Raw genomic sequence first — 12,828 nt, forward strand, 5'->3', positions numbered from 1 at the left:
CGATAAACATGAAGGTTGGAGAATGACGTGGCAGTCGTCGACTATGAGTAAATATTTATTACAGCTGCACTAAAACCAGCTTTTAATGAGTTAACTGGCTGTTTGTTATATAAGTTAACGTCCTAAAGTTTGACATGATTGTTGGTCCTTTTTAACTGGTGTTATCCCCCAAAGCCAGTCAGTGGTACTATTGAAAATGCTGGTTAGATGTCTGTTTATTGGTCAGTTCATCCATCACTGCGTATGAGCTGAAATATCTCACCCATGGGACTCATTGGGAGGAGATTTGTTGTCCCCAGATGATGAATCGTAGTGACTGTGATCCGATGGATTTCCTCTAGTGTGACGTGATGCTGACTTATTGGTGGTGAAATTTGAAATGTGTGTTGAATGAATTGCCGTGAATGTTGGTACAGACATTTGTGCCCCCCCCCACTCTTCATCGAGCACCATCATCATCGGGTCAAAACTCTTTATGAATGATACCTGCGAAGCCGACGACACTCCCATCAGCCTCGGCTGCACTTTGTGTTTAGTGCTACATGGTACATTTTTAAAATGGGTGGTAGCTTGTTGAGGTTTCAATGAAAACGGCAAAATCCGAATCATGTTTTCAACTCAGGCCACAAGTGCAACCACAGTGAAGCGAGCATGAAGCTGCTACATCTGCTGTAAAATGCCAAAAGGTCGAGACTGTCAGTTTGAGAAGCCAAACGGTTTCCCTCTCAGCTCCTCCGAGCTTTTCCTTTGTGGACGTACGAGGCTGCTGCAGCGCTACGTTTGCTCAGGAGTTGGGGCTCCGGCCTCCTGTCACGCTCCTGCTTATCGACCCACTGTAATAACAGTGGAAATGTCATGTTATGTCAGCCGGGCTCGGGCTCGGGCTCGGCTGATGCAAAGCGCTCGCAAACAAATATCACACGGCCTCTGTGATTGAGAGATAATCGGTTGATCTTGTTATGTGTCTGCATGCGTGTCTCAGTCTGTCCTGTAATATCCTGAATGTGTGAGAGGGAGTTTGGCTCCGTTATCATTTTGGGTTCAGCCTCTATCTGCATGTCCGTTTATTGCACTGGTTTGGACAGTGTTTGTTTCGTCGTGGCCTGAAAACAGCTCAGCAGAAAAGTTCCAGAGATGTAGTTTTTATTTGATGGGACTTTTTTCATTTTAAACCTGTTTTTTTTGTTTTGTTTTCTGTCTTCCCTGAATAAAACTGTCCCACTGGGAGGAGGTGCAAAGCTTCTAAACTTGTAGAGATGAAGTGTGAAAATCATATATGATTTCTCCAAAACATGTTGGCAGAAATCTAAATATTAGTTATTCAGTGTATTACTGCTGGAAGTCGTCCACCTTGAATTTATTTTACTCTCTGTAGCAGCACGGCAGGAGGTGATTCTGCTAAAAGCACACAGAGCATCTCCTCAAACATCCAAAAAACATATTTAAGGCAGCGCTGATGTTCATTTCTTCCTTATAATCTGTTCAGTTTTGATCAGTCGCTTAAGATTTGTCAGAGAATTGTAAATGTCCAGAGCTCAAGGTGACGTCTTCACATCGTCTTCTTTTGTTTGACTACACGGAGCAGCTCAGTGTGTTTGTTGGTTTAAGGAGCACCATATAAACCTGCTAATAGACTTCACGCTGCAGCTCTTCATTTTTATAAAATGCAAAGCAGGAAGTGAAAAATACGGAGGAAATAAAACATGAGAGGAAAAAAGTAAAGTTGACTCGATAGGTAAGGTGAACATGAATGTTTGTGTGTGTGTTTAATGCGGCTCTGTTAGATTAGATAACTGGACGTCCTGCTGGTTTGTGTGTGTATTTTGTTGTGTCAATTTAGTTATTAGAAGATTAAACTTAAGACACAAATACAACAGGATAGAGCACATTACTAACTCCATGTGGTGCAGGTAAAACCTTTGACTGTAGGAGGCCGATAGAGGCGACATTATGGTGTGTAATAAAGTTTGGGCTGTTGATTTAAAGCTTAGCAGAGGAAGCCAAGTGTGCAAAACCAATAAAGATGAAAAATGGGATGTAGATTTTAAAAGAGTAGCAGACTGCCTCCGTCCCTCCAGGTGACCCGACCATGAAATCGCTGTCGTCCTCCTGTCAGAAACGTCTAAAGCGTGTGTTCGATCCTTCCCCTGCTTCTCCAAGCTTTAACAACATGACAGGAGACAGATGCATATTGTTTGTTTCGATCTAATCTATGAGTTCATGTGATCACTTCCTCACCGTGTCAGAGGTAATAAGAACGTATGAGCTCCACACTGACGGGGCTCCCTCTCTCTCTCTCTCTCTCTCTCTCTTTTACAGGACGAAGAGGAGGAAATTAAGCTGGAAATCAACATGCTGAAGAAGTACTCCCACCACAGAAACATAGCCACCTACTATGGAGCCTTCATCAAGAAAAGTCCACCGGGCCACGACGACCAGCTATGGGTGAGTTTATTCCTACCTTTGTTTCAAAACTTTACTGTCAAGACGTGAATTATTATTATCAGAGGAGCAAAATGACTTTGATTTTCCATTAGAGAGGAAAATGATGGTGCTCCTAAAAGTGGATTATCGTCTGTCGGGTGGTGGTTTTCTGTTGATTTTACCAGGTTTAAAAGAAATAGTGGACTTTACGTGTTAAGTTAATTCTCAGGTGTGACCAGCCCCCAAAACCTGCAGTGTTATTTTTAGTAAGTCTGTCAGTAGTGACTGCAGACTGGGGAGAAGTTACAGACCAGCACCAACAGTAAGTCCAGTTCAGGGGCTGGTCCGTGTTCTCCATCTGTTCACTTTACTGCTCGTAAACAATAACGGTTAATATGACATGAATGTTGTTCCCACAACGCTGAAGCCCCCACTGGCCCTCATATTGGAGGAGAAAGGGGAATAAGATGAGAGATAATACAAGACACAAATCACAGAAGAAGAACAGGGCGGTGCAGAAGAAATGAATAAAAGCAATGACACAAAAACAAGAAACAAGAGTCAGAGAGTTATTGTGAAAAGAGGAGGAGGGGGAGGAGGAGGAGGAGGAGGAGGAGGGGGAGGAGGAGGAGGAGGGGGAGGAGGAGGAGGAGGAGGAGGAGGAGGAGGAGGAGGAGGAGGAGGAGGAGGAGGAGAACGGCAGCACAGATTTACGGCCGCCCGGTTTGTTGAAGGCAGGATTTCTTCGCTTTACGACCCTGAAGAGGAGCGATCTCCCCCCTCAGCACGGCCATGTATTTGTTTTTACAGCTGCCTCCACGACTCCTTCACTGCCCCCGCTGCTGTGGCTGCACGCTGTGTGTGTGTGTGTGTGTGTGTGTGTGTGTGTGTGTGTGTGTGTGTGTGTGTGTGTGTGTGTGTGTGTGTGTGTCGTTGTCTTGATAGTAACATCACTAATGACTGTCAGCTGAGGGAGACCAGATTACATGTTTGTACAGCATGAATCCTTGAGTCAGCATGTAAGACACAATCCACAACAAGCCTGGTGATGATTAAACACTGCACGGGCAAATTAGAGGACATGTTTGCCTCCATGGAGTTTTTAATTGTTCACAAATCCCAGCAGATTGTTCTGCAAACATCAGGGCCACCTATTATTGGTACATGTATGTCCCCCCCAGAAGAATCTGATTAAAGTTCTCCAACAAACATTTGACATTTAAAAAAATGTTCATAATTAGATTTTACTTTTAAATATAAACTTCTGCCTCTGCACAGCTTGGTGCACCTTAAATAACATTGCTGCTCCACATTGGAAAGGCTGTAAGGCTGCAGACAATAAGTCAGACTTAAAGTGGAATATTTGTCATTATAGTCTGATCATGTGGTCGTACAGTTCGACAAAATGACCCCCACATTGATGAATCTAAGCAAATTGTGGTTAAAATCCCAAAACATTACCTTTTTTGGGAGGGGCTCTTTATACCTAATGCATAGGACAGGAACACAGTTCACAGGCTTTGAAATTCTCTTCACCTCCAGTCAGAAATGTGTTTTGAGTTTTGACACTAGAAGTCTGTTTTCACACTCGTCACCTTAAGTCTGTTTGTACAAGCAGGAAGTTTTGACATCACAGCTAGTTTGGACACCAGAGTGGAAAACTGAAGCCTCCAGCAGTCACATGCTGAGAAGGGACTTCTACATCTTCTGCATTCTGTTTTTTTTCCAAGGAGTAGATGTGGTTTTAAGACATTTAAAAGCCCTACTTACACAGTGGAGGAGCCGTGAGTGGTAATGTAAGACGGCGGTTAGGACGTTACATCAGAGCGGAGGGACATACTGTATACTAATCCATGTACTGAAGCTGTTAAAGGCACTTTATGCACTTCCTGCATCAGCAGTTTTTGCTTATGTTTCCTCAAATTTAAGTCCACATTTCCCAGCGGCTCCGTTGCTTCCTGTCTGTGTCTCCCTTTACAGTGTGAACAGGAAGTGAATTTCCCATCAGCCTTATATTCCTCCTATGACACGCTGTCACGACATTCCCTGAAATTTCCATCCAGATCAAAAGAGGAAGAAAATGGGAAGATGGCTGCAAAATAGAATAGACAGACAGTTAGTGGGTTCCTGTGTGCTGAAGATTAGTATTAATGTGTGTGAGTGCAAATGTGCTGTTTGTCAGAAGCTAATTTCTTCCTGTTCTCCCTCCTCCAGCTGGTGATGGAGTTCTGCGGCGCCGGCTCCATCACAGATCTGGTGAAGAACACCAAAGGCAACTCACTGAAGGAGGACTGGATCGCCTACATCTCCCGAGAGATCCTCAGGGTCAGAGTCAAATATACTGAACGAATGAATGACTAGAGAAATAAATGACATTTACAAGTTTATGTATTTTCAGTAGAGGATGAAAGCGTCTTTGAAATGTTATAGATAATAAAAAGGTTGGTTTGACAGAACAGGCTGTGAACATTTTACTCTCTCTGCAGGGATTAGCTCACCTCCATGCTCATCATGTCATCCACCGTGACATCAAGGGACAAAACGTGCTGCTGACTGAAAACGCAGAAGTCAAACTGGGTATGTGTTGATTTTATTCGGTGGGTCCAAACTGGGCCTGTGGACTGGAGCTGCACCAGATCTGAGTCTGAGTCAGCACAGCGCCAGAGCCAACCACAGCTTTTTCATCACTGCTGTTGTTTTGTCGTGTTTCACATGACTGCACAGTAATGGGCCTGTATAAAAGCCTCAGTGCAAGTTCATATGAAACTTGTAACGTTTATTTGCAGGCACAGTTTTGCAGTCATTTAATTTTAGTGTAAAAAAGCTGGAGATAATAGTAAACTTTATTTGTAATGCACCTGGTGCTTCACGTGAACACAGAATCAACATAAAACATATTAAACACATTAGAACAGATACAAGTCACTGCAAAATATGATAATGATCATAAAATGAACTCAAAGAAGGCAAATAGTGCTCTGACATCTGCAGGTAGTTTGTTCCATAGTGGACATGATTGGACTAAAGATGAAGATGCCCTTTGATCATCATGTTGGCACACACACACACACACACACACACACACACACACACACACATATCTCCATACAGTATGTTCATTTATTGATACACCAAAAAAAAAAAAGCCTATAAATGCTTAATGCTTTTTTAATTGACATCACTGAAATAAAACAAAAGAAACGAAGAGAAACCAGCTGTGATCAGACAGCTGCAGCTTCTGTGTCCTCACATGCCCCCCTGCCTGATGTGAGACAGACAGTCGCACCAGCTGGCAGGTGGAAAACTGCCCGGTCCACATTTTGCCGCCCTAAACATGCCTCCTCTGGCCTCCTCGCCGTCGATCTCTGTTTTGTGATCGCGGCGGCTATTTCCGGTTACTTTGCTGAGGGACTTGAGCTACTGGGTTGAATTACCAGCTGCGTTTCTGCATCGTTCGGACTCTCAGAACCCGTTTGTGCTCCTGAGTTTATGGTCTCAGTGACTAGTTTCAAGTCTTCTTCAAGACGGCATGATGCTCATTTAATAAATGATGGTCCCACCTGAAACCAAGATGGTGGCGGGCAAAACTGAAGGCCACTTCTTTTATGCAGCACCAGACTTCCTCTGATCTCTTATCCATGATAAAAACATCAGTTCTAATCAAAGAGGATCTAATGTTTCCATTTTGGGAGCTTCACTGTCTATTTGCAGTTGTCACGGTTGTTTACAGGCCTTTTTAGTGTTCGTGGAGCATTTTCTTAAGTCTCTCGTATTCAGTATTTTCAACTGGACATTAGAGCAAAGTTTATGGTCCAGAAGTCGATCACCGTCGGTTTGTTTCCAAACTTGTTGGACACTTTTAGTTTCAGATTTTACTGGTTACCTGACATCAGTCCAACAACTCTTTTGATCCTCAGATGCTTATTAGAAATGGTGTGGTGAATGAAAACGGTTAGAACTAATAATAACTGACGCTGACCTTCTGTTTCCAGTGGACTTCGGTGTGAGCGCTCAGCTAGACCGGACTGTAGGCCGAAGGAACACCTTCATCGGGACGCCATACTGGATGGCTCCGGAGGTCATCGCTTGTGATGAAAACCCAGATGCTACCTACGACTACAGGGTGAGGAAGTTTTAAACCAGACATGTTTGAAGATTGTATTTACTTTAAGTATCTGTACATAATTAAACAGTTACAAGCAGCCAAAGAAAAGTATTTTGATCAAATATTGCTGTTAAATAGTCTGGAAAGTGTCAGAAATCACTGTTTTGTATCAGAGTTCAACTTTCTCCAAGTTGCTTCATTCCTGGGAGGTTACAACTCTTCGGCCACTGCTGTCTTAGATATGAGAGAAAGATGCACACAGACTCATCTGACTAATGTTATCTTCTGTCCATCAGAGTGACCTGTGGTCCTGTGGAATCACAGCCATAGAGATGGCTGAGGGAGCTCCCCGTGAGTACACATCACGTTAACCTAATGGTGGCTAGTTTGGCATTTTCAAAACATCAAATCATTTAAATAGAAGCTTTCGCAAACTGGTTTTATGGCTCAAAACTCTCGGCTATATCTGTTTTGAAGTGCTCATGAATACACAAATAGTTCCGTCTAAAATGTCTGACGTTGATGTGTGTTTTATTTGTCTTCTGTTCTTTGTGCCCTCCAGCTCTGTGTGACATGCATCCAATGAGAGCCCTCTTCCTCATCCCCAGAAACCCTCCTCCTCGACTCAAGTCCAAAAAATGGTGGGCTATGTTTTTAATCTTAATCCTGTCTCTCATATTGAAGAAGAGACTTCTGGCTGAATATGAAACATAACTCGCGCCTGGACTCCGAGCGTCATGCTTAACTTTACCCCGACAGGTCGAAGAAGTTCTTCAGCTTCATCGAGGGCTGCCTGGTGAAGAACTACACCCAGCGTCCTCCCACTGAGCAGCTGCTCAAACACCCCTTTATCCGGGACCAGCCCAACGAGAGGCAGGTCCGCATCCAGCTCAAAGACCACATCGACCGGACCAAGAAGAAGAGGGGGGAGAAGGGTGAGTCGCAGAGGGAGATCTGATGGCGTCAGTGTGTCCATCACTCATAGACAGTTACATTAGTTACATTTTAATGACCTTTTCTAGCTGTTATATCATTTTTCCTCACTGTCCTCAGATGAGACCGAGTATGAATACAGTGGCAGCGAAGAAGAGGAGGAAGAGGCATCTGAGCAAGAAGGAGAGCCGAGGCACGGACATGATTATTATATGAAACGGTATCGTCTGTGTGTAGCCCAGTGTGAGCTAACGTAAATGCTAATCCCTCCCCTTGCCTCCTCCGTACAGCTCCATAGTCAACGTGCCAGGTGAGTCGACTTTGCGCCGTGACTTCATCCGGCTGCAGCAGGAGAACAAGGAGCGCTCGGAGGCGCTGCGTCGCCAGCAGCTCCTCCAGGAGCAGCAGCTCCGGGAGCAGGAGGAGTACAAGCGCCAGCTACTGGCTGAGAGGCAGAAACGTATCGAGCAGCAGAAGGAGCAGCGGAGACGGCTGGAGGAGGTGAGGAGTCATTATCATAATGACTAATACCCAACATCTTTATATAGGTGGTTACTGAAATGATCACCAGTCCAGCAGTGTGGACTCTGCAGTGCATATGTGTAGAGGACATTTTGAATGTTATCTTTGATTTTCCAAAGAATCCAGTTTAGATTTAAAAAAAAAAAGAATCTCAACATCTCATCAGTTGTGTTTCTTGCTCGACTTGTTGTGAAGCTGTCATCAATTTAAGAGCAAATAGCAGCGATGCCCCAGAACCTGTAAAATAAGACCAGATATTAAAACACACCAGCTGTCACTTGCTATGAAAACCATATCTAAAGTTATTCTAAATGTTTTATCAAACATCCCAGGAGTTAGAATAGGACTAAAAATACTTCTGCTTCTAAGAAGGGCTTGTGTTATTTATGAGGCTTCCTACACACATCCTCCAGGCTCTCCTCTGGGACCGCATGACATCAGCATCAGGCTTAAGATGAATTCACTTTTCTCAGAGGTTACCTCGCGTACACTGACTGATTTTGCGGACTTGACGCACGAAATGTGCAACACATAGCAGGAACTGGAATTAAGCCCAGGTAAAGGGTGCTTCCAACACGTTTGGACACTTCTTCTGATTCATCCTGGTGGAGGTTAAGACAGTAGATACACTGCTTGATGAATGCAGGCAATAAGGAAATACAACACACTTATTTTAGACGTAAGACTTCAACAAGCTTTTCCCTCTTTCTCCACATTCAAAGAAATTATGTTGAACACGAGCTGATAATGAGTGACAAGAGTAAAAAACTGCTATTAGAGGTTAACCTTTGCTCTAATAGTGACTTTAAGGAGTGTTTCACCTAAATTAAACACACACACACACACACACACACACACACAGTGGTATAGAGCTATAGAGATAGTTCGGGTTTTGTTTGTCCATTTTTAGAGAAATCAGCCTGAGGTTTCTTTTTCCACTCCAATATAATGGAGGTCAATGGAGTTGAGTTTCTAGTGGTCACGACATGAAAACGTACATTAAAATATTCAGCTGCAGCGTATCTTTCCAGAGTCGGTCTCAAGGTTCCCCCTGGATAAACCTCATGATTTTCAGGATCTATTTCTCCAGTAGAAAGTAACTGTTTGCTGCTTTGGGGACAAACTTTTTTTTTCTTTTTGTCTGCTTAGATTATACGTGTGTGCATTATCCCAGTTTAATAGAATTAGAAACCTTTGACCTGGAGGTTAGTGGTTAGATTTTTGTTCGATAATGTTATATAATAGGCTTGATAATCAACTTTTGGCTGCAGTGGAAAGAAAATGAAGTGGCGTCCCCAGAGGACAAGTTTGAAAGCCCTTTTTGTAATTATCCTTTATCTCTTTGAGCTGTGGTTCTTTTCTATTAGCGTCTGTGTGAGCTTGGCTGCATCTCCTCCTCACTTCTCTTAAAGGAGATGTACAGGGGGGGAGATGATTATGTGTTTGGACAGAAGTGGACTAAACTAAATCCTCTGGAAGGAAAGGAAGAGAGGGACAGGCCTAAAAACAGTAACAGGGACACGCAAAGGAAGGAGTGAACACAATTAGAAACTGTAAAATGTGTCGTGAGCCGATTGGTTGCAGCGGATGGTCGATTCCAGCACGTCACACCTCCTCTTTCTCCCCATTTCTTCACAGCCACCGTCCAGCAAAGGCACAAAAAGATAATCAAAAAAGGTGCGAGGCCTCTGTGGCGAGAGAGAAAGTTATATTTTTGCGTTCCCACAGCGGCTTGCGGCGGTGTTTTTCATGACGGTGCATGTTGATGAATCAGAAAGCAGAAGCCACAGTTGAACCGAGGCCATGCCAGAGAAATACCGCTGTACGTGTGCTCTCCTGTTTGAATAGATTACCTCCTGTGGAATCCTCAACGCTGAGCCCTGGATTTGTACAAACACGATGCGTCATGTTACAGCAACCGAAGCCAATGTCCTGCAGCTTTCACTGCACCTTTTTCACTCACACACAGAAATTGGTGTAATTTCTTCATCTGTCTGCTTAGAGAGCCAAGTGTTAGATAAGTGCCTGTCAGACTTAAAATATTACTCTGATTAAGTGATTAAATCTTAATGCAGTGCTTGAAATGTTGACGTTTTAGCTTCGTCCTGTCACTTCAGCTCATTCATGGGCTGCAGTTGTTTATATTTTCTCCACTGAGCAGGTAAACTGATGTCCTTTATCCATCCAAACACAGAGTTTGGAAAGTGAAGAGAACAGATGTCAGAATTGTTGAAATTCAAACTTTTATCTGCGCCACACTGCACATGCTTGAACGGATGGTCTGTAACGTGCTGCATTTGTTAAAAATAGAAAGTAGAACTCAAAATGAATCTACAGTAAATGTCCCACTGCTCTGAGCCGAGCAGCTAAACATTATCTGTCCATCTGCAGGTTATTTATTCGACTCATTTATTTCTATAAAATGTGATAAAATAGTAAAATATAGCAGAAATAGTTTAAATAGTTTTATTTACTAGAATATCAGACAAAGAAAAGCAGAAAATGTTCAGATTTGAGAAGCTGGAACCAGCAAATGTTTAGGTCTTAAACAATTAACCAACTAATCCATTTTCAGAATATTTGCCGTCAATAGACTTTGTGAATGACTGACTGAATGTTAATTTCAAGGAGCGTCTTGGACGTCTTCCTGAGAACAACGTCACACCTCAGTGCAGAAACAGCTGTAGTTCAGTCAGTGACTCAGTGAATACCATCAGTCATCATAGGTTCTGGTCTCCACGGTCTGATGAAACATATTTTTTGACTGTTTTTGCAGCCGAAATGTCTTCAGATCATCTAATTATATTAATAATAATTTGGTGCACTTGTCCCTGCTGACTGAATCCTAATAATACTGAAACCTCCTGCTGCTGCTTTTCGTTTGACACACGAGCTCTGCGTCACACATGACTAGACAAAAATCTGAACTAGGACACGGCCAGCTGGGACGTGAACAGGTTTCTGTTAATGTCCACCTGCAGCAACAACGGCGCGAGCGCGAGATGAGGAGGCAGCAGGAGCGCGAGCAACGACGACGCGAGCAAGAGGAGAAGAGACGCGTCGAGGAGATGGAGCGCCGCCGCAAAGAGGAGGAAGAGCGCAGGAGGGCCGAGGAGGAAAAGAGGAGGGCCGACCGGGAGCAGGTACGAGCCAGAACGTCCTGCGTGGTGTGATGTGACTAAATGAAAAGTTTCAATCTTATTAGTAAGTTTATGTTTATGGAGTTGTGATGTTTTTATGGCTGAGGTGTGACATCTACCTTGAAATCCAACCCTCTCAATATATTTCCTGATTTGAGCCCTCTAGGATCTCATTAAGTTATTTTTTGCATCTCTAAAAATGACTCTGCAGTCGCTGTGTTCCCCCCAGAAACAGGACAAAGGCCGTTTGTGTGCATCTTTGCAGTTAACTGTGTGGTAACATTTAAAAGCTTCAATAAAAGCTGGGTTTTTAACCATAGTCACCGTGAGGTTTTGACACCGAGGCCCGACTTTAGCTCATAAAGTGGTTCTGAGTGTGAATTCCTGTGTGTGAACTGCCGGTATGAGAGCATGAAATCCTAGAGGGGCGGCTTGTTGTTGCCGCTCTGCACACTGACCTCACGGGGACGGGGCGGGCTGTGTTTGATCGGCAGGAGTACATCCGTCGTCAGCTGGAGGAGGAGCAGAGGCACCTGGAGATCCTGCAGCAGCAGCTGCTCCATGAACAGGCCATGCTGCTGGTGAGTGAGCTTAAATGTGACTGTGATGTCCCGGGTTTAGAAACACGTTTCCTCAGAACACTATAAATCATTTTGATCCTTTCTGTTAGTATTGGCCCATATTCTGCCTCCTACCTTTGTTCCCTCTGTGTCTTTTTTCACATCATTTCTTTTTCCTTGACTCTTGAAAATCTACAATATTTCCTGAAAGTTATTTCCATCAGTTTCTCCCAAGTGGTCATATTTTAGTGTTTCCACAAGTCCCAGGTTGTCAGATTTCAGAACGCAGATACTTATTATTCCTCGGTTACACAAACTTTCCTGACTGGGTTTTCCTTCCGATCTTAACCGAATCCCGTTTTTGGGACTAATTTATGTCTTTTGTCGATCCGAGGGGAACCGTTAACAGTCGCGGTCCACACATAATGAGTATTCTCGGGTTTTTCTGGGTAAGTCGGGATGTTTACGGGGCCCTTAGTGATGGTGATGCCGTCACCAGGAAACTAGTCATCCAACGGGAAGAGAGGGTTTCCCCTGTTTTTATTCCAGATGGTCCGGGCCTTGTGCAGGAGAGGAGCTAGATTCTTCGGAGGGGTTTGTATGACTTCATTTGTAAAGGTTTCTTCTCCTCTGGGGGTTGCAGAGGATAATGAAGAGAAATGACCAGTCGTATCCTCACTTCCAGACTTCACACCATCACTTTATCATCGGCTGCACTCCCCAGTTCCTCCACAGTCACTAGTTCTAAACTTTAGTTTGGAAAAACAGTTTCCTTTACATCATGATTGGCTTTCACACTTAGATTCTGTTCAGCACGCTTTGCTTTACGAGAACAAATCATCTCATTTAACAACCTCTTGCTTTTTTACATAGAGCTTCTGGCACAAATATCAAAACTCATAATAATATAACAGATGTTGAACTTTATGCTTTACATTTTTTAAAAAGCACAACACTCCCCAAAGTCTACAGTTGTTAATATTTGGCCTCCCCTTCAGTTTGGGGATGGGACAGTAACTGTGACAGAGCACGTTATGGCTGGAATTAGTAACTGATAAAATCATGGTAAACATAAGAAATGGTGCAGTTTGTTTGCCAAGTGTTCAGCTGCTCTGAACCAAGAGCTACTGAAGTGAAAAAGTGA

The 12,828-nt window shown here is 43.6% G+C and overlaps 1 protein-coding gene across 1 annotated transcript in view; it reads left to right on the forward strand.

The window, feature by feature from the left end:
- LOC139208517 (mitogen-activated protein kinase kinase kinase kinase 4-like) overlaps nt 1–12,828 on the forward strand; it is a 79,721-nt gene that overhangs the window by 43,025 nt on the left and 23,868 nt on the right. The window contains exons 4-14 of the mRNA XM_070838222.1: nt 2,320–2,445; nt 4,639–4,749; nt 4,911–5,001; nt 6,417–6,547; nt 6,826–6,880; nt 7,092–7,170; nt 7,289–7,464; nt 7,583–7,655; nt 7,753–7,963; nt 10,966–11,127; nt 11,619–11,705. Coding sequence (XP_070694323.1) covers nt 2,320–2,445; nt 4,639–4,749; nt 4,911–5,001; nt 6,417–6,547; nt 6,826–6,880; nt 7,092–7,170; nt 7,289–7,464; nt 7,583–7,655; nt 7,753–7,963; nt 10,966–11,127; nt 11,619–11,705 — 1,302 coding nt within the window. The remainder of the gene's footprint in view (nt 1–2,319; nt 2,446–4,638; nt 4,750–4,910; nt 5,002–6,416; nt 6,548–6,825; nt 6,881–7,091; nt 7,171–7,288; nt 7,465–7,582; nt 7,656–7,752; nt 7,964–10,965; nt 11,128–11,618; nt 11,706–12,828) is intronic.

This window comes from Pempheris klunzingeri, chromosome 10 (genome assembly GCF_042242105.1).
Source record: "Pempheris klunzingeri isolate RE-2024b chromosome 10, fPemKlu1.hap1, whole genome shotgun sequence".
Taxonomy (NCBI): Eukaryota; Metazoa; Chordata; class Actinopteri; order Acropomatiformes; family Pempheridae; genus Pempheris; species Pempheris klunzingeri.